Here is a 26,252-nt window from a genome sequence, read left to right on the forward strand (position 1 = left end):
GGGAGGAATTTGCCCAAGACAAAGCTATTGTTAGACCTGGGAGGAGAAGGCTGGTGTTTTGCATCCTCGGGCTGTGCTTTCATACTCAAGCCACATCACCTATTCCCTGGCTTAGCTGCTCTGAGCACTGCCTCCTCCTCAGTTGTCTCCTCAGTTATGTCTTCCAGCACTTGGGATGCTGACTTCTTCAGCCAAGCCCCCTCGAAGCCCTCCCCATACCCACATTCAGATAAAGTGGAAAGAGGTTTTCCATCCCAAGTGTATCAGATCGTTTGGAAAAACCAAGACCCACTAGCTCCATCGTGAGCCAGTGGATGAGCTTTTTGATTGTCCCTACTTTGACTCCTGCTTCTGATTTGCCCAAAGGCCCCCTCACCACCACGCAGCCTGCAATATGAGACCATGTCTGTGAAACCGTACCATGAGCAGCAACACTTAAGCAAACTGGATTATTTAAACAATAATTGGAGCAATAAGCATCTGCCTCAGTGTGCCAGGCCACAAAGGGCACAGGTAAAAGGTCTGTCTTCTCAAGAAGCACTTATTCTAGAGACTGGCTGCCCACCGTGGGGTTCAGTTTGCAGAAAACACCCTGCTGCCAGTGGCTTCAGGGTCTGCCTCAGATGCAGATAAGGCAAAGGATCCCTTTGCCCAAGGTCATGACTTACCAGGGGAGCCCATAACTTGTGGCTGAATGAGGAGGGTGTATAAAGACCCAGGCATTTTAGTCTGAAGTGAGACAATTCTGATGGACGTCACTTGCTCTGGATCTCCCAGCTAGGTGGGCTGAAGCTTTGTCGGAGCTGCGTCCAAACTCAGCCTCTTCCTCTGCCCAATCTTGCTCCCTCTTTCCTTTCACAACTGATAATTCCTAATTAACAACTTGTGCCCACACTTCAACTCCACACCTGCTTCCAGGGGGCCCAACCCATGACACAGGGAATGACCATGGCCATGGGCTTTGGCATCTACTGTCCAGTCCAGTTTCCCTGCAGACAGGGAAAGGTCAGGTCAGGCAGGGGATGATGACTCCACAGAATAGTCACCCTGACACCACAGGCTTCAGCTTCTCAACACTTTTTATCTCCCTTCTTCTTTTTTTTTTTTTTTTTAGATGGAGTCTTGCTCTGTTGCCCAGGCTGGAGTGCAATGGCACAGTTTCAGCTCACTGCAATCTCTGTCTGCCTCCTGAGTTCAAGTGATTTTCTTGCCTCAGCCTCCTGAGTAGCTGAGATTACAGGCGCCCTCTATGCCCAGTTAATTTTTGTATTTTTAGTAGAGATGGGGTTTCACCATGTTGGCTAGGCTGGTCTTGAACTCCTGACCTCAAGTGATCCACCCACCTCAGCCTCCCAAAGTGCTGGGATTACAGGCAAGAGCCACTGCATGCGGCCAACCTCCCTTCTTTATCAATGTGACAGAAGGTTGAAATGAAGATGAATTACTGGGACATTAGATCAGATCATGTTTATTGAGTGTACACTCTGAGTCAGGTACTATGCTAAGTGCTTCACTTGCATTATCACATTTCATTCCCTCAAACAACCTCCCAGGGAGGTAATCTCATTATCCCCATTTTATAAAGCCCCTTGCCTCTGTCTTATGAGAGTTGGGGCAGGCCTGAGGGCAATGAGTGATGATCTCAGATGCCCTCCAGGGTCCTGGCCTGTCTTCTACAGCAGGAATCCCTGTGAGCAGCTTCATTCTCATTGCTGACTCCTGCTTATCTCCTCTTTTTCCTCTTTCCTCCTCCAGTCCCCAGTTCTGCAGATCTAGCAGCACCTGCTCAGACCCCACGAGCACATCAGAGGCACTTTCAATGCCCATCCCCCACCCTCAAAAATAGGAAGAGGAGAAACTCTCAGACCACATCCTGCATTCGAGCAAAGTTCCCACCAGTGGTTCAATTCAGGCAAACGTTTATGCGACATCTTCCAGCTCATAGCTAACCTAGCAACCACCAAAGCTGGACTCCCAAGAGGTCATTCATTCACTCATCAGCAATGGACTACCAGTGACGGACCTGCTATGTGGGGGGGCGGAAACTGGAAGTGTACAGATGAGTGATTCACTCATTTATTCTTATACTTTTTCACCTAAGAGTGACTTACTGAGGTCTTATTTTGTTTGAAGCACAGGTCCTAAAGATATGGTGGGTAGCGAGAAAGAGTCTTGATCTCATGTTCCACTTAGTGGAAGAAATAAGATTTACAGCCCATTATCAAACAATTTCATAACAGTCCAGTCATACGCACACAAAGTCCAGAAGAATGTGCAAAAGATTTGTAGTTTGGGATGATGGATCATAACATCTCACACATAATGGGTCTCCGACAAGGTGAGTATTGAGGTGGCTGCTGCAGTTTGTTTTCTTCCTGCCTGGTTCTGCACTGGGCCCAGGTCTTTCTATTTAGACTCTCTGGGTGCCTCACAGACCCACTGCTCTCCCCAGGGAGCACATGCCTCTCTCTGAACCTGCTACCTCTTCTCCCCCATGCCCCGTCCCAGCGGGCACTTGGCCTCTTTAAACCTTCCTCCAGTGTCCTCCCTTAATGACGGCCACACTGAGCAAGTATCCCATGTGTCCCATGCTGAGATATGTTAAAAGAGCCAGCTCTTCCTCAGCCTTGAAGCACATTAACAGACGTCCCTTTCTGTTACACCAGTCTTAGGAATGAATCCGGCCCCAGAAAACAAGATGGGACAGTGCCAAGCATCAGGAATGCAAGTGTGTTAGGGCAAACAAGAAAAAGCCACTTTGCTATATTTAAAACAGAGCATTTCTTCTTCCTTTATTTTTATTTTCATTTTTCCCTTTGATCTTCCCTGGTGTTCTCCCTCTGCATTCTCTTTTTTGGGTCATACTTATTTCTGCAGTGAACAAAATTATGACATCATCCCTCTCTCCTCACTCGTCCTTCCAACATTTCTGAGACAACTCCGGGGCCAAGAAGAGACTGAGAAGCTGGGGGAGGTAGGACCTTCCCAGGACACCTGCCTAGTGCCAACTAGGTGTTGAGCTGCCTACCAACAACCACCAGAGGGCACCCCTTCCCCATGCCTCTGCTGCGGAGGCTCCCTGGGGAGTCCAGGCTTGCGTTGGGTCAGAAGTGCTGCAGGCCATGGACACAGGCTTGTATCTGGACAGTGACAGTGCCTCTGCCTCATCACTGACTAATAGAAGGCCACCTTTCATTGTTATTTCCTCCCTGTGGCAGAACTGGGTTCTGAATTTCTCCTCAAGCAAATCCCCAAAGCATACTTTTAACCTAACCTTGGGTTAGTAAGTGTAGTTTTTCCCACCATTAAGGATTCAAGTTCCCCCTGGGGTTTGGAATGGAGGTAGATCCTGCCTTCGCAGACCCCTGTAAATCAAGGGGAATCGAAAGTAGCATTTAAATCTGGCCTTATATGCCAAGAAATGAACATCCTCATGCTTCCACCCCGCTGGTGATCTCAGTTCCCATTATACCCCTACACTCTCATTAAGTCATACTTGTTACCACGTCTGCCACAGAGTTACAGAGTCCAACTCTGAGACTTCACTAAAACTGGTCTCCTTGTGTGTTTACTATTCTCCTCCTGGCAATGCCCAGATCCTCTTTCTAATCCCTTCTTGAAACTTGCTTTCAGGACGAAGCCAGCTGGGTCCCTACCAGGGCAGTGTGGCCTTTCTATTCTCTGCAGTCCTCCATTCTTTCTGTGCCACTGTGGGGTTTGTGTTTAATTCTCTGCTCCTTTATCCTGCCTCTTACATATCTCTTTCCTGAGCTAGATGCAAAAACTGAAAATCAGATTGGCAGACATAAAAATATTTTTTAAATTATATAATGAAAACAATATAAACACAATAGGAAGTAAAAACTGAAAAAAATACAATAATATGATAATGGATTAATTTATATAATACAGAGAATTCCTAAAAAGCCATACCAAAGAGACGGAGAATCCAATAGAAATGGCCAGGCAACTCAGAGAAGGAGAAAAAGTATTGGCCAATAAGCGTATACATTAAAACATTGCCCCACCTTTAGTTTTAACATAAATTAAAATAAGAAGGCATAATTTTAATATAAAAGATAGACTGATAATACCCATTATTTATTGTTTACTAGAATGTGGGTAATAAGCATGCCCCGTATGTATTTGGAAGGAGTACGTGCTGAAGCACAGTTTGAAATGTAGTATAAAAATAGTAAATGGATGTCTTTTATACAAAATCATCTCATTGCAGAATTATCTGTGACTGTGAAATTTGGAAACAACTGAAATATTCATCAGTGGGGGATGTAGTCATTGAAAATCGCATATAAATTGATATTCTCTATTTTGATGATGTGAAAGGATGCTTTACCATAAATTGTTGAGGGTGGGGGAGAAAGAGAGAGTGTGTGTGTGTATGTGTGTGTTAAGAAAGAGGAGAGAGAGAGAAAGAGAGAGAGAGAAGGGAGTTAGGGATGATACATACCAAAATTGTTAACGGTAGTTTCTTTAGAGAATGAATAGGTACTTTCATTTTCTGCTTTATATATTTTAATATCCTTAGGGTTTTGCTGCAATGTAAATTTGCTACAATTAAATTTTTTAAATTTGTTTTTGAGACGGAGTTTCGCTCTTGTTGCCTAGGCTGGAGTGCAATGACGCAATCTCAGCTCACTGTAACCTCTGCATCTTAGGTTCAAGCGATTCTCCTGCCTCAGCCTCCCGAGTAGCTGGGATTACAGGCATGTGCCACCATGCCTGGCTAATTTTTTCTATTTTTGGTAGATACAGGGTTTCTCCATGTTGGTCAGGCTGGTCTCGAACTACCGACCTTAGGTGATCTGCCTGCCTTGGCCTCCCAAAGTGCTGGGATTACAGGCGTGAGCCCCCGTGGCCGGCCTAATTTTTTAAATTTCAGGTTTGAGGAAAAAAGGAATAATTTGTTTACATGTTTTCTCCCCACTAAAACATAAGTCATCAGAAAGCTGAAATCAAATTATATTTGGTTCATATTTGGTTTACTGTATAAATTGTATTTATACAGTGACTGACAAAGAGTAAACACTCCATTAATTTTTTAAATTAATTTTCTTTTATACGTTTTAAGGGTGGATGCTTTATTTAGCACATACTTCATTCCCCATAATGTTATATTTTCCTGTATTTATACATTTGCCTCCCCAAGTAGAGTACAAGTTTCTTGAGGCAGATCAATTTGGGACTCTATAAGTTCTTACCAGTTCTTTACAAGGTGTAGATTTTTCCATAAGTGTTTGCTGTACTTGTTAGATGCTGAAGGACTGAAAGCCATTTTCCCTCCTTGGGCTCCACCCCCCCACCCACATTATCTTCCTCTTCCACGGTGGGGTTTGAGTTTAGAACATACTAATGTCTCTTGTGACTTTTTTTTTTTTTTTTTTTTTTTTTGAGACGGAGTCTTGCTCTGCCACCCAGGCTGGAGTGCAGTGGCCGGATCTCAGCTCACTGCAAGCTCCACCTCCCGGGTTTACGCCATTCTCCTGCCTCAGCCTCCCGAGTAGCTGGGACTACAGGCGCCCGCCTCGTCGCCCGGCTAGTTTTTTTTGTATTTTTAAGTAGAGACGGGGTTTCACCATGTTAGCCAGGATGGTCTTGATCTCCTGACCTCGTGATCCACCCGTCTCGGCCTCCCAAAGTGCTGGGATTACAGGCTTGAGCCACCACACCCGGCCGCCTCTTGTGACTTTGAAAGATTAGTAGTCTAGTAAGGAAGGTCTCCAAGTTAGGTTTTCAGTTGGAATGGGCACTGGAGCAGACGAAGACCTTGCTTAGGAGAGAATCCATAGCTTAAGCATGGAAGGAAACCTGTTTAAGAAAAAAATCTGCAAATAATTGCCATGACCTTGACCATGAAAGTCAAAATCTGATTGACTAAGTTTTCTCTTTTAGTCCTGGGTTCATCATTTTCTAGAATTAAAATGTCAGGATAGAAAAGATACATCTCTCCATTCACCAACATAATAAGGCGTAATGTCAGGGAAACAGAGATAAAACGTTAATGCCTTTCTTTACTGGACTCTGAGTGCCAATCTGGTCATCTGATTGAAGTACAGAGATAGACGCCTGCAAAGCAATGCCAGTGAGAGTGAATGCACAGGCACACTTGTAAAATACTACATTTACCTCCTTCAGCAGGGCAGGAAATACCTACCATAAGATGAAAAGATCTCAGTTCAAACTAACAAAGAATGCCATGAGTGCTTTCTTTTTTTTTAGACGGAGTCTTGCTCTGTCACCCAGGCTGGACCATGAGTGCTTTCTTAAACCTCATTTTAAATTTGAAAGAAGAATGGATACATTGACATGCATAAGAAGTTTAGTATGAACCCATACTATATTTTGTTAACAAAGAAACAAGAACAAAATTGGCACCCTCTCAGTAAGCTGAGCTGAGGTATTTTCACACTGAAGGTTCTGCAGGCTTCTGGAGCCCTTGAGAACTGAGTAGGTAGGTTCAGGCAGCTATAACAAAATACCACAGACTGGGTGGCTTAAACAACAAACGTCTATTTCTCACAGTGTGAAGGCTGGGAAGTTTCAAACCAAGCTGCACACAGATGAGGTGTCTGGTGATGGTCCTCTTCCTGACCTGCTGAAAGCCGCCTACTTGCTGCATACTCACATGGTAAACAGAGATAATTCTTTTGTGTCTATTTTTGTAAGAGTACTAATCCCATTCATGAGGACTCTACCCTCATGATCTGATTACCCCAATGCCCTTTCTCCATAAACCATCACACTGGGACTTAGGGCTTCAACATATACATTTTGGGTTGCACTGAGGAGCCAGTTATGAAAAAGGCACTGGGAGATAGGTAGGGAGAAGATGTGCAAGGCCCTGGGCATCTGAGCCTTTGAATCTGGAGTGCAAGTCCATTCTCACAGGTTAAGGCAGGATCCTGAACAAACATTTGTTGAGGTTTTTCTTTTTGAGTTTCAGATAATTCTTTTTTCTTTTTTTTTTTTTTTGAGATAGAGTGTTGCTCTGTTGCCCAGGATGGACTGCGGTGGTGTGATCGCAGCTCACCATAGCCCCAATCTCTGGGGCTCACTCAGGTGATCCTCCCACCTCAGCCTCCCAAGCAGCTGGGATTATCAACATGTGCCACTATGCCTGACTAATTTTTCCTTCGCATACTTCTTGTACTTGCACAGTGGAGACAGACATAGACACCAATACATCACAATACAGTGTGAAGGAATGAAAGGAAATAGAATGCACTGTAGGCAGAAGTGCCAGCTAGTCTCGGCTCAAGTGGAAGTGGGAAGAGCTACAGAGAAGGTGTCATTGGAGGTGCCTGGTAAACAATAGCTGTTGTCGGGTGTGGTGGCTCATGCCTGTAATCTCAACACTTTAGGAGGCCAAGGCAGGAGGGTCACTTGAGCCCAGGAATTCAAGACCAGCCTGGGTAATGTAGTGAGACCCTATCTCTGCAAAAATTTTTTTTTTTTTTTTTAATTAGCAAGGTGTAGTGGTGCATGCCTGTGGTTCCAGCTACTCTGGAGGCTAAGCTGGGAAGATCCTTTGAGTCTGGGAGGTTGAGGCTGCCGTGAGCCATGATTGTGCCACTGCACTCCAGCTGGGGTGATAGAGCAAGAGCAAGACCCTGTTTCTAAAAAAAAAATAAGCAGGCCAGAGGTGGTGTGAGCACAGAGAGAGGTGGTGGCAAGAAGAAGGAGAGAGACTGGGATGATGAGGAAGGAGATTCAGGGCTGAGGGTGATACCAGGAGGCAGAGCCTGAGTATCACCTCCTTCCCTTCTCCAGGACCGGGTCCCTTTTAGGTGAGACTAGATGAAAAGGACTCTACAGCAGCTGTCTTCACAGCAACTAATTTCTGGCAGGTCAGAGTTGGCATTGCTCAAATCTGGGCTTCGTTTCCGAGAAGTTTCACAAGTCTGCCAGGGGAAGTCCCTGGACTTCTTGCTTCTTTCAGGTAGGGCAGGCTGTCGAAACCTCAGTGGATAAAAGACCTAGAGAATGCGCATCCCAGGAGAAGCTGGTCGAGGATATGGGAGCAACCACCATGGAACAGAAGTCTCTCTGGGCAGGTGAGCATGGAGTTGATAATTCAGTAGAAAAGTTGGTGAGGAAGAAAGAGGTAACAGGTCTGTAGAAGAAGTAATCTTCCTCCTTTCATGGGATTTCAGTCTTTCTGTTGACTTTAGTGTCAAAAAATTTCAGGCCAATGCAACTGTCACAGGGGAAGGACCTGATCTTTCCTGAATGGGCAAGAAGGCAGCAGTAGCTGGAGCCCTTTGAACTGGCAGGATGTTCTCAGTTTGCACAGAGGTGCTTCCTGTCCACATTAGAACTGGAGCTAAGACAGGAGAGAGGCCAAGCTTTCTTAGTCTCTTGGTGTATGAGCGTTGTATTGGGAGTCACATCTTTCATGGGCTCTGCTGTGGTTATATTTCACAACTTTTGGAGAGCTTCACATTTCTCATCTGCAGAATGATTTATTGAATTAAATGTTTTCTGAACTCTCCCTTTCAACTCTAACGTTCTGATCCAAAACTCTGGCTTTTGTGGTGGCCAGGAATTGGGATGAGAGTGGGGATGAGGCTAAACAGGGCTATGAGTGAACGAGGGATGTTTACCAGGAGGTGAAGGGAGGGTAGGGAGTATGTCTGCTGGAGGAAAGAAATCACTTCTTTGTGTCCATACCTCTTTCACCTTGTCTTACCCTCTCAAGCCATGAAGCACCCACTTAGCAAGAGCCTTTTGGGTTCCCTGTTGAACTCAGCTTAGCCCTGGACCCACCCTTGACAGGGTAGACAGTAGGGAGGCCACACTTTGGAGAAGGGCCTGGAGGCTGACCTGACAGTGGATGTGCCAAACAGAATTTCTCTGACCATTTACATAGTGAGTGTGTGGAGAGCCAGGGCCTAACTTCCCTGCCTAAAAAAACATGTGAATCATCAGGAGAGAACAGTAGAGGCCTGTTTTCCAGCCCTAAGCTCTGCAGGGGAGGAATCAGCTCCAGCAGCTGTGTCATTGAAAGTTTTCTCTCCTTTTTGGCTGCCCCTTTCCTTCACTTTCGGACCTCTAAGGGTTTCGGAGTGGACAATATCTCCAGGCTGCGGGGATTGCAGTTCCAGGAGTCTTTTCCGTAGGGCAAAGTTTCTAGGATCCAGGGGTCTGCTCTTTCATTCCTTTAGGAGGATGTGTTAAGTATAGAATAATCTCATCAGTCTTCCAAGGGTAGATGTCCTGTGGAGAAGAGACTGGGCGTAATCTCAAACATGTAAGTTTAAAGCACCACCAGGACCAGCTCACACTGCTTACCTTGTTGTAAGAATTAATTGTTTTTACATAGGGTGACCGTCTCATTTTGCCTGAGATAGTTCTGGTTAAGCTATCATCCCAGGGAAATTATTAATAATGCTCCTTTTCACTCTTTGCATTGGACAATAAACTATATGGTTACCCTACCTATATTCAGCTCCAGACTAGACTGTGAGCTCCTTGAGTGCAGGGAAGGCATTAACTGCATTGTAATTTCCCCAGTGCAATGCTTAGCACAGAGCATAAGATTCAATAGAACTTTGTTGGATAAATGAATGAAAAAATAAATTCCCAGCTTGGAAAATGTTTCTGCCTAGGAATGTAGAGACACAAGGCACCCCAGGGCTGGGGAACCTCAAGATCCTGTAAAGAAACCACAACAGCTGTGGCTGGGGAGCCCAGATGAAGTGTGGCTCTATCTTGTATGTGAGCACACCCACATTTTCACTGCCATTATCTGGTACAGCAGAACCAGGTTTGGCTCAACAGATTCCTCTTTCCACCCATCTATTGCAGGTGTAGTGGTCTTGCTGCTTCTCCAGGGAGGTAAGTAGTCAGTCACTACCGCCTGGATCTCCTGGCTTGGGTGCTTTCATTTTTGATGTCCAGTTTCTTTTTCTGCTACATGCTTTTTCTCTTGATTACTCTCTCTAGTTCTGCCACTGACATATTTATGACAGAGTTTTGTTCTCTGTATCATTTTGTGTATCTCTTGTTCTAGTTCTTTTGAGCCACTCTCTCTCTCTCACCCCTCCCCCATACCTGGCCTCAATATGTGTGTGTGTGAATACAAACATACACAATGTTTGTATTATCTGTTTCTCTACTGATCTGTATCATCCATCCATCCATACACACTGAATCTTAGTGCTCCATGGGTGTGTCATATGTTGATGGTATTTCTGTCTCTCAATGTATTTTTTTTTTTTTATTTTTTTGAGACAGGGTCTCACTGTGTGGTCCAGGCTGGAGTGCAGTGGTGTGACCATGGCTCACTGCAGCCTGGACCTCCCAGGCTCAAGCAATCCTCCAACCTCAGCCTCCTGAGTAGCTGAGACTACAGGCATGTACCACTACGGCCGGCTAATTTTTAAATTTTTTGTAGCAATGGGGTTTTGCTATGCTGTCAGGGCTGGTCTTAAACTCCTGGGCTCAAGCAATCCTCCTGCCTCAGCCTCCCAAAATACAGGTGTGAGCCACTGTGCCCAGCCTCAGTGTATTTCTTAACTGGGGTCTGGGTACTCAAGAGCCAGCACTAAAGGCCCAGGCTGAATGACCCTCAGAGGCTCTGGCGGAATGCGCAAATGATGCAATGGCTGTCTTGGGGAGAAAGCTGTGACTTTCTGGGCTCTAAGGCAATAGCACTAGAGTCTCATTGGCGCTCTTCACTCTACTCCAGGATCTGCCTACAAACTGGTTTGCTACTTTACCAACTGGTCCCAGGACCGGCAGGAACCAGGAAAATTCACCCCTGAGAATGTTGATCCCTTCCTATGCTCTCACCTCATCTACTCATTCGCCAGCATCGAGAACAACAAGGTTATCATCAAGGACAAGAGTGAAGTGATGCTCTACCAGACCATCAACAGTCTCAAAACCAAGTCAGTAAGATGGGGGTGGAAGCATCCTGCATGGATTTTAGAGGAGGGAAGCTGGTCTTAAGCTGGGCCTAAGACCTACTGTCTCATTCATTCATTCATTCATTCCTGTGTATTTCTCTGGGTGTATTTCTGATCCTGACTGTTCTCACCAGTGCTTCATCCCTTCACTGAACTTCGCTTTGGTTCAAACAGCCAGGCCCTAATTGTCCATATTCTCTACACTTAAGAACTCTGTTCTTTAGACAAAGGCTTCCCTGGCAGCCAGAAAATAAATAATCATCTTATTCTTCTGCTTCAGGAATCCCAAACTGAAAATTCTCTTGTCCATTGGAGGATACCTGTTTGGTTCCAAAGGGTAAGATTACATCTTTATTTTCTGTTCATTTCCCGATGTAATTTTTGATCATCACCACTTTTCTTCCTCCTGAGAAGAGATATTAAACTAGGCTTTAAGAGGTCTTCCCTTGGCCAGGTGGCAAAACTGATCTGAGTTTTGTCACAAGAAGAGGCGCAGCACTAGGTTTCCTGGGGTCTTTGAAGGAATTCTTCTGGAGCTTAATACAAGCCCAGACACTCAAGGCTTGAGAGTGGGCCATGAACGACACTCAGAAAATTCTTAATTATTTACATGAATGTTTTTCACTTTATGGATTATAGAGATAGTTTAAATAGGAAAGTGCAAATTATTTTAAATTACTTGAGAGTTTGACTTTACACCCTGGGATGGTTTGGATGGGCTGCTTCCGCTTAGAAGCCCCGCCTTGGACCATAGCAGTCAGTGGACTACAATGTCTGGGATCATGGCTCCGCAGCCAAATGGCCTGAGCACCATCAGAGCAGCAGAGGAGACAATCGGTTCTGCTTTGCTTAAAACCAAAATAACCACTGATACAAAGCACACATTCAAAGTAATATTTTCTACTCACATGAAAATGATATCCCACTCACATCACGAGCTAAATGAAAATACGTAAGGATAAATATCACAGTTTTTCAATCTTCAACTACAGTTTATCTAATTTTGAATTTCTTCTGCTTTATTATTTAAAGTGCTAACATCTTAAAAAGTCCAGAGATCTTAAACTCGGCTAGGAGAGTCTTGGAGTTTTTACAGAAGTCTGATAGTACAACTTGTGAAACCTGTCAGTACTGTTACAGCCAGAGTAGGCAGAGAGAAGAAGTAGTGTTAGAAGACCTATGGAGATTTCTGCACGCAGAAAGAAGGAAGAAAGATCAGGCTACCTAACTTTTTTGGTTCTGTGTTAACCCCTCCATAAACACCCTTCAATATGAATGGGCTTCCATGGCACCCATCTTTCTAATTCTCAAATTCTCTTCCTTTCCTAATACTTGCTTAGGTGTTGATACAAATAAAAATGTCTTCATTTATTCATTCATTCTTGCATTCATTCATTCATTCAGTAAATAATTGCTTACCAGTTTAGTGGTTAAAAGTAGAACTTTGCCGGGCGCGGTGGCTCAAGCCTGTAATCCCAGCACTTTGGGAGGCCGAGACGGGCGGATCACGAGGTCAGGAGATCGAGACCATCCTGGTTAACACGGTGAAACCCCGTCTCTACTAAAAAATACAAAAAAACTAGCCGGGCGAAGTGGCGGGCGCCTGTAGTCCCAGCTACTCGGGAGGCTGAGGCAGGAGAATGGCGTAAACCCGGGAGGCGGAGCTTGCAGTGAGCTGAGATCCGGCCACTGCACTCCAGCCCCGGCGACAGAGTGAGACTCTGCCTCAAAAAAAAAAAAAAAGTAGAACTTTGGAGATAGATGTATTTGGTTTGGATTTCCCTTTAGACGCATGCAAGCTGTGTGACTTCTGTCAAGTTCTTTAATGTCTGCATGCCGCAGTTTTCTTTAACTATATAATAAGAATAATAACAGAATTTACCTCAGGGTGATGTTGTAGAGGGAGGCAATGCAAGCAAACTGTCTAGCATAGTGCCCATGTGCAATAAGGGCTCAATGGTTGCGGTAATCATTGTTACATGATTATTGTTGTTATTATTAGGTAAATGCCAGACTTTGTGCCAGGTGCTGTGCAGAATAATTGCATATGTGTAACACACAAACTTGCTTCTAAGGAACAAATTAGTGAATTTCTATTGAATGGGCATGTCTCCTAAAATTGGAGGCATCTGCCCAGAGGCTCAGGTGCAATGGCTTTCTAATTATTATAAGCACTTTCAAATGCAAGAGAAAAGCTAGAAAACTTTTTCCACCACAGTTTCCTGATACCAGGTCAGTTTCTTGCTCTCTCTTCCACTTCGAAGATGAGATACATGCAGGAATCAAAATCTCAATTTAATATTGAATAAAACAAAATTAATTCAAGGCTCTAAGAAAGCCTGGGGGTGGGAGGTATTGTAAGAGGTGAAAAGTGACACAACTTAAAGGTTATGTCCCCAGGAAAATACCAGTATCTCATCTACAGCTTTGGGTTTTAAATGCTATTGGTGCCCTTGGTGTGGGCATCTGAGAATCAATTTCATGGCTTCAGAATTCCAGTTCAGATGAAGCCCTTGAGGAGCTGCTGATTTCAAGTCCTGTTTTCATCAGAAATCCTGGGGGTGGGGAGATCTGCATTGCCTATTTGTGACTGGGATGCTTGTTTGGGGACCATGAATTCACTGGAGTCCAGTCCTTTTTCTTGGAACTTCCCTAAATGTTACACCCTTGAGGCACATGAAGCAGGATTAATACCCTCAGTCCCAATTTAGAGGTGGCCAGGCTGGAACCCTGAGAGCGAGTTAATGACAAAGTGGCCATCAGAAAGGACTCTGACCTGGGACTTGAATCTAGCTCTCCTGATCCTAAGCCTACCACATTGCAAACTGCTTTTCCAAGGGTGTAAAGTGTTGAAGAAAACCAAAGCTGGACAGCATTTAAGCAGTAAAACAGATTTTATTCAGGAAATATTGCAATGGGGGAAAAAGACCTAAGTATGGTACTGGGTTCTATTCCAAAGGCAGCAAAGGCAAGTGAGGAAATACAGCCAAAGAGCACACTGGGGGAAATCAGTGGATGGAAAATCTTAAAGAGGAAACATCAGAGCTGGGGGATTCTTGCTAAATTGATTCAACAGGATTCCTGTCCTGCCAAAGGATGCCAGAGTGATGAGATATCACCTGAGGGATGGCACGGGGTGAGTGATCAGGTACCAGGGGTGGGGGTTTCTCGCTAAACTGACCTAGCAGGACTTTTGCTGGAATCAGACATGGCAAAGACAGACACAGAAGTCCAAGGTTGAGGTCCAGTCGAGAAGAGGGCTCAGACAAGCCTACCTAAAGTTTGGTCAAGGCAAGAGTCTTTGTCAAAGGCAGCTCCGTTACCCTCAGGAAGATCTGCAGAGAACCCAGTCTTCCTTTACCTGGCCGGATCAATATGCTGGCCCAACAGTCCTTCTTCTCTCATCTGTTCCAGAAAGGGAAAGCATTAGAATAGACAAATTGTAAGTGAATATTGGGGAAGAGAAGACTGCTCAGGATTTCTGTGAAAAATGTGTTACACTACAGATGTTACTTGTTCTTTCCAAAAAGACACTTGTATTGCTTCTTTCCAGGTTCCACCCCATGGTGGATTCTTCTACATCATGCTTGGAATTCGTTAACTCCGTAATCCTGTTTCTGAGGAACCATAACTTTGATGGACTGGATGTAAGCTGGATCTACCCAGATCAGAAAGAAAACACTCATTTCACTCTGCTGATTCATGTAAGTCAGATGCCATGGTGTACTCAGTACACATGCCACAATCCACAGCCACAATGGGAGACAAAAAGGAAGAGATTGAGTGTGGTGGGAAGACACAGCCCCAGGCTTTCTGAAGCCCCCACTAATGACAGAAAAGCCCCTGTTCCTATTTTAAGGCGGGAACAATATGAAACAATGGAGCCCCCTTGTTCATTTATTTTGATGTTCTTCTTTTTGATGAAGAACATCAAAATAAAGCAACATCCATATAAAAGAGTGTGTAGCCATAGGATTTCCTGGGTACTGAGGTAGCCTCATAGAAGATCTATCAGATAGATCCGAAAATCTGTCAGGTAGAAACCAAGATGGTTATTTCCTGGGTACAGTGAGGTTGGGGTCCTCCTGCCTAATGTGGAAACTTCCTGAGCAGATACAGGCACAAGGCATCCCCACATGGGATGGAGAGGAAACGGTTGATCTTTTCCATCTAATGTGGTTCTAAACCTCATAGATCACAGGCAAGAAGCTTAGCGCTGTACTCTGGGAAGGGGAATCTAACACCTTGTTTCCTTGTTTTTCCTAGGAGTTAGCAGAAGCCTTTCAGAAGGACTTCACAAAATCCACCAAGGAAAGGCTTCTCTTGACTGCAGGTGTATCTGCCGGGAGGCAAATGATTGATAACAGCTATCAAGTTGAGAAACTGGCAAAGTGAGTACATCAGAGCAACTTTCCATCCTTCTGCTTCCAATTTGGTCCATGCAAATGATGCATCGCATGTTTGAGGGATGAGGGGAAAAGGAGGAGAGGGAAGGTCACTGTCCTAACCCTGCATCATTCAGCCAGGAACAACTTCTTTACAGAGACTTTCAATCCTTCTAGCAGCATCATTCAAAGCCAAAACAATTACTTAACAATTGTTTCTACCACTGCTCATCACAAAATCTCTCCCTTTGCTTTTGGCACTTTAGAGATCTGGATTTCATCAACCTCCTGTCCTTTGACTTCCATGGGTCTTGGGAAAAGCCCCTTATCACTGGCCACAACAGCCCTCTGAGCAAGGGGTGGCAGGACAGAGGGCCAAGCTCCTACTACAATGTGGTGAGTAGGCCAGTGGAACTGCAGGGGTACTGGCTGTGGGAGTCGGGCCGGGGAGAGTCCAGCATGTCTAGAGTTACTTCTGTCTTGAACTGAGGAAGAGCTATGAGCCCAAGAGGGAATTGGGTAGTCCCAAGAGCAAGTGAGTGCAGGAGAAGTGCTTTGACCAGGCACCAATAAAATGTCACCTGGAAAATGTCAGAAGTGCTGATAGCTGAAGTGCCCTAAGCTCTGTCTCTGGCTCAGTGTCCCCCATCCCAGTCTTCTCTGGATTCTCCATCTTTGGTACATTTCTTGGCATCTACACAGGTGAACAGAACTTGTGTCCATCTACATTCCCTATTTAATTCTATCTTTAAAACAACCCCATGAGGTCAGCTGGGTAGGAAGTGTTACTCCCACTTCACAGATGATGAAACAGAAGTTCGTCAGATTTCATTGACTCTTCAAGGTCGTGTGATGTGAAGGTCCTGGTAGTGGGAAATGAAAAGTAAAAAAAAAATAGTAATGTAATAATGTTGTTGATGCTGTTCTGGAACATAACGTAACCAGCCAATGAGTTTTCCTTGCCCACTGATTTATCAAGATAGGGGAATTGCAATAGAGAAAGAGTTTAAGTCATGCAGAATCGGCTGTATGGGAGACTGGAATTTTATTATTACTCAAATCTCAAATCCGTCTCCCTGGAAATTCAGGGACCAGGGTTTTTAAGGATAATTTTGTGGATGGGGGATCAGAAAGTGGGGAGTGCTGATTGATCAGGTTGAAGATGAAATCATAAGGGTTCAAAGTGGGTTTTTCTTGCTGTCTTTTGTTGTTGGTTGGGGTCAGAGAACTGGTTGAGCCAGATTCCTGGGTCTGGGTGGTGTCAGCTGGTGCATCAGAATGCAAGATCTGCAAAATATCTCAAGCACTGTTCTGAGGTTTTGCAACAGTGATGCTATTCCCAGCTGCAATTTGGTGAGGCTTGGAATCTTGCAGCCTTTGGCCGCATGACTCCTAAACCGTAACTTCTAATCTCATGGCTAATTTGTTAGTTCTACAAAAGCAGACTGGTGTCTAGGCAAGAAGAGAGTTTGTTTCCAAAAAGGGCTGTTAATCATCTTTGTTTGAAAGCTAAACTATAGACTAAATTCCTCTCAAATTGAGTTGGCTTACACCCAGGAATGAACAAGGACAGCTTGAAGGTTAGAGGCAAGATGGAGTCAGTTAGCTCAGATCTCTTTCACTGTCACAGTTTTCTCAGTTACAATTTTTGCAAAGGCTGTTTCATATATATGGATGTATATTCCTAAAATTCTGGGAGAAAAAATATCTGTGTTGTGTGTTTCCAGGCCTTCATATTCAAAGTTACAAAATGGATCAGTCCAGAGCTAGATATGATTTCTGGTTGGGGTTTTCTAGGCCTTCATGTGGCTAAGTCACATCAGCCTCCTTCACTCCTTCCTCTCTGTCAGTTATCTTTAAAGATGAGGAGACTATCTTTGTCTTCTCTAATCCTTTATTTTGTTCTGAGAGCAAGAAAGCCAAAATTAGCCTCTTACCTCCCAATCTATCTGTAAACCAAAATTAAATTCTAAGCCCCCCAAACATCTGAACAAATCCCTCCTCTTGGCCAAGGGCATTCAAAGTTAATTTGAAAAATTAATTCAGGTCATGATGGGAAGTTGGGTGTCAGACATGCCTCACAGCTGACCAGCACTAACATCAACACAGACACCCTGAGACTGATAGAGCAGACTTTCTAAGTCTGCTGAGAAACATTTACAATCTAATCTTTTGGAAGCCTGCTACCTGGAGGCTTTATCTGCATGATAAAACCTTGGTCTCTACACCACTTATCATAACCCAGATATTCCTTTCTATTGACTCCAGGCCTTTAGATAATAACTCTTTCAACCAATTGCTAATCAAAAGATCTTTGAATTCACCTATGACCTGGAAGCTGCAGCTTCTAGTTGTCCTGCATTTCTGGAGTGAACCAATGTACATCTTACATATATTTATTGATGTCTTATACTTCCCTGAAATGTATGAAATCAAGCTGTAACCTGACCACTGTGGGCACATATCCTCAGGATCTCCTGAGAGCTGTGTCATGGGCCGTTTGACACTCATATTTGGCTCAGAATAAATGTCTTCCAATATTTTACAGAGTTTGACTCTTTACATTGACATATCCCATTGGGTTCAAGGTCATTGTGAGGCCTCATGGACCAGGAATCTGACAGATACCTTTGTCAGTATTCACAATGAGCCGTTGTGTAGACAAATTCCATAGGGATTTTGTGTTGACTCAAAAGGGAAAGGAAGATGGTGACAACCTTGATTTCATGTTTTCTAGGTTTCTTGACTGATTTCTTTTGTGATCCACTGTCTAGTTCCTTTCAGAAATTAGAAAAAGCTGCATAAGCCTCTTGCTGCTAAAGAGCATATGTGCATTAGAACAAGCACTCTTGTACTGGGGAGATCTGGTCTGTTCACACTCAGATGTAGAAAACAAACCAAGCAGTCACCTCTGTGAAGTTTGGGATAGAGGCTAAAAAAGGCCTGACACCTTTCTTTCCCCACTCTGAGCCTCCATCTCTCTTCCCATTCTAGGAATATGCTGTGGGGTACTGGATACACAAGGGAATGCCCTCAGAGAAGGTGGTCATGGGCATCCCCACATATGGGCACTCCTTCACACTGGCCACTGCAGAAACCACCGTGGGGGCCCCTGCCTCTGGCCCTGGAGCTGCTGGACCCATCACAGAGTCTTCAGGCTTCCTGGCCTATTATGAGGTACCTGGAAACCACCTGTACCCTCAGCTCCCTGCCATGTCTGGGTAGATATTCCAGCTTCAATCTGACAGCACAGTAAAGCATTCTGAGTGTTGTGAAGGGGAAAGTTCACAGTACTACTGAACATGTGAAGGGAGCTCCCAACTCTGGTTTGGGAGAGGGTCAGGGAATGCTTCCTGGAGGAAGTGAAATAAGCTGAACTCTGAAGATGAGATGGAGCTAGTCAGGAATGGGGATAGGTAGAGGAGGATATGATAAATTGAAAAAGGAAGACTACCCCAAGTTCTTGATTTGAGCAGCTAAGTGGATGGCAATGCCATTTGCAGGAGATAGGGAAGACTGGAGGGAGAACAGAGTGGACATTGGTCCTGCTCATGAGATCAGTTTTGGATGTTCTAAGTGTGAGGAGCCTGTGGGACATATAGATAACAAGTGAGTCGTTGAATATATGGGTTTGGATCACAGCAGACCAGTCTGCATTAGAGAGGTAGATTCAAAAATATCAGCATAAAGATGGTACCTGAAGCCAAACCATACAATGAGAAGCGCATGAGGCCCAAGACAAACCCAAGAACCTCCTACACCTGAGGGACGTGCAGAGGAAGGGGAACATATTAAGGTAACTGACAAGGAACTACAAGAGGGTTAGAAGGAACCCATACAGATGTGTGCCAAAGACCTTAGAGAAGTGGGTGTTTCAAAAAGGAGGGAGTGGTCAAATGTGTCCAATTCTGTGCAGAAGTCAGATGGATCATAGGGATAACAAAAGTGTTCAGTTAATTATACCATCATTTCTCTCTGCCCTCCAATCTGGGAAAATTTATTTAAAAAGCACAGGGGAAGATATAAATGTAACAATAGGTCAACCAACAGAAACTCTTTGGACACTCTCATATCCCAAACACTGGGTACTGTGAAAGCTAGAAATAAGTAATTATCCATCTTTATCTCTAAAGGGGTTATTATCAAGGTGAAAAGAATGTAGAATACGACGTAACTAGTTAAACAAGAGTTCAAAAACAAGATAACTATAATATTTAATAAAATCAGAGAGGTATTATAAAACAATATGGGATTCAATGACCAATGAATGGTGTAGAGTGACATGAGATCAGAGATATGTGACTGGGGGAGGCTCCACGGAAGAGGAGAAGTTTATGCTGGGCCTTGAAGGATGAGTAGAAATTTGATCAGGTAGAGAAAAAATATATCATTCTATATCCTGGTCTATCTTTGGAGTCCCAGCCTGACCTCTCATTGTGAGTGTGGACATGCTATGGGCCCATGCTGAATGAGTTGGCACCCACCAAGGTACCCATTCAGTGTAATGCTCAATTTTTCCTTTCACCTTACACATAGGAATGATTGACATATCATCAATTCAACAGGCAACAGGAATGGGACATGGGTCATCGTGAGAGTCCTCAATGAATCTCAGGGTGCCTGACAGATAGGAGGTGGGAGAGAGGCTGACCCATCCTTGGGTAGTTCTAGGTTGACAGCAATAACACTCTTAATTTAAGGGAGAAGAGAGGTCATTGCTCAGAATCTACTGGTAGGGTTATAGTATCAACCACTAGATATGCACTTTCCATCTCATGGAAAGTTTGATTTGATTGTTCAGTTCATAATGACTCTAGGCCACTATAACTTTGACAGGTTGATATTTGCTTAAATATTCAACTTTCATTTTCTGCCCTCATTGTAGTAAGTGTGAATGTAGTTCATCCAAAAAGAGTAATCCAAAAGGGATTTTCTATGTGATGTTGAAATGCATTTTTTAATTGAAGATTTATCTTTTTTAGAGCTCTTCCTTATGCTAACAGAAAGAATGTAGCTAATGACCGAAGGGGAGCCCCAGGACAGGGCATATTGGGAATGGGAGGAGACAGAGGGGGAGTAATGAGATTTAAGTGGAGATGCTACAAGGTGAGGAATAGTGGTGATGGTCAGGATAATACTTCACATTTGTAAAGCACTTTACTGTTTTCCAAAAAATTTTTTAATGTGTATTAGGTCATTTGATCCTAACAACAACACTGGAAGGTAGATATGTTGAAAGCATTATTATAATTATTTCCATTTTGCAAATGAAGAAATTGGTCGGTGCTGGGGTCTGATCTGGAACTCAAGTATTTTCTGATGTCTAGCTGCTGTGTCTCCTCCTGATGAGACTTTAGCACAGACACTTCCCAGTGGTTCACCTTGGGCCACCCACTTCGTATGATATATGTGGTCATTTCTCTCATTGTCTGATCCTTGGGATAAAGGTTCTGATATTTTCCCCAAGTCCCTAGTGGCTCACTGTCCTGTCTACCCCCACCAAGTTTCAAGAATAACCCATTACTGACCCTCTCGTTTCCCTTTCCCCTGCCAGATCTGCCAGTTTCTGAAAGGAGCCAAGATCACAAGGCTCCAGGATCAGCAGGTTCCCTACGCAGTCAAGGGGAACCAGTGGGTGGGCTACGATGATGTGGAGAGTATGGAGACCAAGGTAGGTGGGCAACAGGATCTGGAACAGGCAGATGCTCCTTTAGATGGGGAATGGGGATATGTAGTAAAATGCCTGAATACTCTATGTTGAAAGAGAGAAGCTTCTGAGGCCCCAGACTCTAGGATGGGATCCAGCAGTCTCTATAGCTTAAGTCTAGTAGTGACTCTATGTCTTACCTGTGAGCAGCTGTGGTACAGGTAGACGAGTTGGAAAGGACACAAAAAAGAGTTGAGAACAAGTAAGTTTATTCTGATAAGTGAGGAGTGGAGAGAAGAGAAAGGCAAGGAGAAGGGAGAAGGAATAAAGGAGACATTGGTGCCTGTATAGGTAATCTACTTTGTTAATTATCTCAGGACAAACTGTTTAGTCCTTCTCATGGATTACCTAGCTAGGAGGCTCCAGATTCCTGAGCCTACCAGTTCTTAGACCTTGGTAAGACATTTGCGTTCCTTCCAGGGTTAGGGCAAAAAGGAGGCTTGAGTGTAATTGACAATCCTGGCCACTTGTCTTGTTAAGGGCTTCCTAGTTTCTTCCCTTATTATGGAGAGTTTTCTCAGCCTCCAAGAATGCCGAACCTTGAGTGTGGTGACTCAAGTCAGAATGAGAGGTGGCTAATGCTGACTTGGTGGCTCTCTCTCCCTCAGCAATCTTACCCCTCAGGGAGTCTCTAACTCCAGAAAACCAGTTAGTCTACCACTGTATCCTAAGCTGAGACCCTCATCTGAACCTGATATGGTCGTGGGCATTTAGGGGTCACTTCTAATCTCTATGTGTCCTGTGCCTCCCATAGGTTCGGTTCTTAAAGAATTTAAACCTGGGAGGAGCCATGATTTGGTCTATTGACATGGATGACTTCACTGGCAAATCCTGCAACCAGGGCCCTTACCCTCTTGTCCAAGCAGTCAAGAGAAGCCTTGGCTCCCTGTGAAGGTAACAGTCCAGGCTGGAGCTGGGAGTGGGCAGAGAGATGGGCAGAACAGGGCACAGGAGACTGGGGGAGATCATCTTCACATATTTGGGCTAATCCTTTCTCATGCTCCTTTGGCTCTTCTGCCATGTTTTCTTAGTGATTAGGCTGGTTCTGCCCTTTTCATAGGTTTCCCATAGACTTTTAAAGTGATAAGAATAATATTGATAAATTTTGGCTGCCATGTATTGAGCACAGTATGAGCTAAGGACTTTCATTACATATATATTAGGGATAAATATTGACTCCACCACAATTCTTGGTTACAAAATCATCAGCCTGTCTTAATTTTCTAAATCACAATAAATCTGACTCTGTGCCCTCAATTCACTTGACTGATGACAATTTCCATCTCAGTCACTACCTGATGCTCTTTTTCCCCACCCACAGTTGATCTTACTTAGTCTAGACATTTGTGAGCTCCCATGGTCATCATTGATACGCCTTTACCCAAGTCTCCCTATTATCTTGAAGGTCGGTGGCTTTGCTGCTGCTCCATCCCTGGGACCCCAGTTCCCTAGGTGCGTTGTATATCCTCCTGTGCAGATGAAGGCTGTTGCTGACCAACCAGTTATGCTGTGATACATTGGTTCTAGGGCAGAGGGTGGAGTAGCAGGGTGCTGGGGCTCACTGCAGACAGACAACTAAAAAGGACTGGCTCTACTATACTGGCAAAGGGCCTAGAACCATTTGAAAACTCCTGATTAGATAATTGGGTAGCAGCCTTCCAATTCTGAGCATCCATTGTTTAGTAACTTGACTTAGGCCTCAGTTTACTGAGTTGGGCTTTGAAATATTTTTCCTTTTGTTTCCAGGATTAGCTTACAGAGAAGCAGGCAAGGTGACCTTGCTGCCTGGGGCCTGCTCTCTCCCAGGAATTCTAATGTGGGATTCCCCTTGCCAGACTGGCCTTTGGATCTCTCTTCCAAGCCTTTCCTGACTTCCTCTTAAATCATGGATTGGACCTGGTTTTGTTTTCCTGCAGCTGTTGACTTGTTGCCCTGAAGTACAATTAAAAAAAATTCATTTTGCTCCAGTAAGTATGGCCTCATTTGTTCAGTCCTTGACCCTGTGATATCAGGTTGTTCTGTCCCTACTATTTGTGGGGTCCAGAGCTAGGGTGAAAATGAAAGTTTGCATATCATGTTTAAATATTAAAAACAGCTAATGTGCTGTTAAAATATGACTTATGCTCCAACATTAACACATACAACTTTGCAACCACCTAGAAGATCAGAACTTGAAAATTTTAAATTCTCAGACTCCTTGGAATTCCACACGAGAATTCCCATCTTTGCCTCTGTCTCTTACAGCAGAAGCCTCATGGGCATACTTGTGGACACTGTAGGCTTTGCATCCAAGCTTCATCTGCACTCTACCTTCTACCCTCAACCTCCAACACACACACAAACACACACACACACACACCTCTGGGCTATGCATGTGCACATGAGCATTGTAGTCCACTCTCAGTGAAGATGGGCCCAGGGAAAAGTCACGTGCAGTCCCTGAGAGAGCGCATAGGCTCTTCTGGCTATTTGGGTAGAAATGCTGGATATCTGGATCATGATTTAGAAGAGGAGGTATGCGAGCTTTAGGTGAATGTGCTCCTAGCCTGGCAGTCTCCTTACCTTGTGGGGAGGGGTGCAACTGGAAGAGGGCCCAAGTGGGACCCTCTAAAGGAGGGTCAGAAAACTATGGCCCATGGATCAAACCTAGCCCACTGCCTGTTTTTGAAAGTAAAATGTTATTGGAAGACAGCCACACCCAGTTTGTTTACATATTGTCTGTGGCTACCTTCTCCCAACAATGGCAGAGTTGAGAAGTATGACAGAGATGGTATGGCCTGCAAAGCCTAAACTATTTACTCTCTGGCCCTTTACAGAAAAGTTTGCCAACTCCTCTTCTAAAGCATGGTGCCCACAGCACCAGGTCTAAGGCTGATTCTGGTGTCAGACTCCTTAATTTTAGGATGAACTGTTTTCCCCCATTTTCCCAATTTCTTCCAATCTTTTCCTTCTAGAAAAGCCACTTTTATCTTAACCTTTGAACAAGAGTTTCATACACGTGTTTAATCCTCATGGCTTGTGAAGTGACAATAAGCCCAATTTTCAGATGAGCTAACTGGGGCATCAGTGTAAGGGTACATGTCTGATAAGTGGTGGCAACTAGACTGAATCCAAGAAGGCAGCAGCAGCACCAGAATGTCTGTGGAGGAGGGGATTAGAGGTGGCTACATGATCCAAGCGGCATAGGATGGGAATACTAGGAGACTTTTTCAAAACTACTTTGAATATCCTATTATGATGGAAAACCCCAGACATACATACCAAAGAATAGGAGTGGCAAGCACTGACGGATACTAGGGGAAGTTAGTCCCCACGGTCCCCTTGAATGTTGCTCCAGTGCTCAGATCTTCTTACTACAAGGCAGAAATTGCTTGGGCACCTCTCTGACTTTCTAACTCTGGCTTTCTAACTTTGCTTCCTGTGGTAATTGAATTATCAAGAAGCAGAAGAGCAGAATAATTAAGAACATAGTCCAGAGCCAGATCTCCTGGGTTCACACACACTGGCTTTGTCACCAGCCTAGTGGCTATGTGACCTTGGGCACGTTATTTACCTTCTATGTGCTGCCAGCTTTCTCATTTATCTACCTCTCAGGGATGTGATGATGGTTTGGTAAGTTAATATTTGTAAGGCATTTGGGCAAATGCCTGACACATCACAAATACTATTTGTGTTTGTTATTATTTCCATTAAAAGGAAAACATTAGATAAAACAAATCTAACAGAGTTTATTTGAGCAAAGAATGATTCAATGAATTGGCCAACACTGAGAACCAGAAGAGGTTCAGAGAGCTCCCCTCTGCAGTATGGAGAATGAGTATTTACAGGCAGAACAGAAAGTAGAGAAATAGTCTAATTGGTCACAGCCAGGAGTCTGCCTTATTTAAACATGGTCTGATCAGTTGGCTGCCTGTGATTGGCCGAGATCTGGTTACTGTTACAAAAAAAAAAAAAATACTTCTAAGTTAGGTTTCAGTTTATTTATATACTGCATTAGGTTCCAGTTCATTAGTAGGGACTCAAACTACAGAGATAACCTCAGGCCAAAGTTAATTTAACTCTTCCATTATCCAGCTGCTATAACCAGCACGAGAGAGTATGGGCAGCTGCCCAACACATTAACCTTGGCCTTGCATGGAGCCTGAGAGCGCATTAAAGGTCTGTGTCTTGGGCTCTAAGCTTTGAACTCTATGGAGCTTGCTGTGACGATATTACTTCACCAGCTGGAGCCAGTACTGCCCTGAGATTGTCCGCTACATGCCCCAGAATGTGGACCCTTGCCTGTGCATACACATCTTCTACGCCTTCACTGGCATGGCCAACAACCAGATCAAAACCATCGAGTGGGATGATGAGGACCTCTATGCCAGCATCAATGGCCTTAAGAACTAGTGAGCTCTGAACTTGGGCTTTGTGCTGGGTTGAAGGCTTTTACATGAGGCTTTCACGAGTTCCCCAAGAGATACCTACAGCAGAATGTTTAGCCTTTGAGTGCTGTCCACAGTCATTCTCATGCCATGCCTCATTAGTAGAGCTTTCAGCATCCTTCTCCCCAGGAGAGGCAGGTTGCTGTCATTTTTCTGGATTATTTTCTCCAGGAAATTCAGATACCCAGCATTCTATTCTGTGTGTCACAGGAGGTGCCATTCACAAAGGATTCTTAGTGAATAGTGCCCCCTGAAGTTTGTCATGTTGCTGTACAGCCCCACAACAACCTATCAACTAGCTACCAATTTAACCCAAAATTTAACCTAAAATTGCACCAGCTAAATGCTTAGCGTATTTATTGGTTAACTACTATGTGCGAGGTGCTTTTCATTTATTATTTTATATACCGGCACAATAAGCGTGATGAAGTGGGCATATTAAAACCATGTTAAGGTTGAGGAAACTGAGTCATAGGGAGATTAAAAGCTTTCCCTAGCCCACAGAACCCAGGAAGGCCAGATCGCCTTATTAGCTAGGTTGATGCTTTTGTCTCATCAGGAATCCAATGGGTAGGTTTTACGGTCAAGCTCACAGGACCATGGTATAAAGGACTTAGGTGTGAATCCTGGCTCTGCCACCTTATGCGTTGGATGATCTTGGTCAAGTTGCTTAATCTCTCTGAATACCACTTAAAGGTCAAATGATATTAACAGTTTCTGCTTTGTGGGATTATAAGGGTTAAAGAAGCAATGCATGTAAAGTGCCTGGCATTTAGCAGGCACTCAGTAACTGGTAGACACTTCC

General features: G+C 44.2%; 1 protein-coding gene across 6 annotated transcripts in view; it reads left to right on the forward strand.

Annotated features, from left to right (window-relative positions):
- Positions 1-22,991, forward strand: part of CHI3L2 (chitinase 3 like 2) — a 27,223-nt gene extending 4,232 nt beyond the window's left edge. Inside the window, exons 2-13 of one of the 6 annotated variants that reach the window (XM_017869647.1) lie at positions 6,541-6,646; positions 7,958-8,072; positions 9,826-9,855; positions 10,709-10,910; positions 11,209-11,265; positions 14,482-14,632; positions 15,195-15,319; positions 15,580-15,709; positions 18,308-18,490; positions 20,868-20,984; positions 21,775-21,914; positions 22,767-22,991. In XM_017869647.1, the coding sequence (XP_017725136.1) occupies positions 6,644-6,646; positions 7,958-8,072; positions 9,826-9,855; positions 10,709-10,910; positions 11,209-11,265; positions 14,482-14,632; positions 15,195-15,319; positions 15,580-15,709; positions 18,308-18,490; positions 20,868-20,984; positions 21,775-21,912 (1,251 nt within the window). In that variant the 5' untranslated portion in view covers positions 6,541-6,643 and the 3' untranslated portion in view covers positions 21,913-21,914; positions 22,767-22,991. Of the gene's footprint in view, positions 1-6,540; positions 6,647-7,395; positions 7,431-7,788; positions 8,073-9,825; positions 9,856-10,708; positions 10,911-11,208; positions 11,266-14,481; positions 14,633-15,194; positions 15,320-15,579; positions 15,710-18,307; positions 18,491-20,867; positions 20,985-21,774; positions 21,915-22,766 lie in introns of those variants that run through there. The other 5 variants (XM_017869650.1, XM_017869652.1, XM_017869651.1 and 2 more) reach the window with 5 other exon arrangements.
- The last annotated feature ends 3,261 nt before the right edge of the window (positions 22,992-26,252 follow it).

This window comes from Rhinopithecus bieti, unplaced genomic scaffold, assembly GCF_001698545.2.
Source record: "Rhinopithecus bieti isolate Rb0 unplaced genomic scaffold, ASM169854v2 scaffold_3040, whole genome shotgun sequence".
Lineage (NCBI taxonomy): Eukaryota > Metazoa > Chordata > Mammalia > Primates > Cercopithecidae > Rhinopithecus > Rhinopithecus bieti.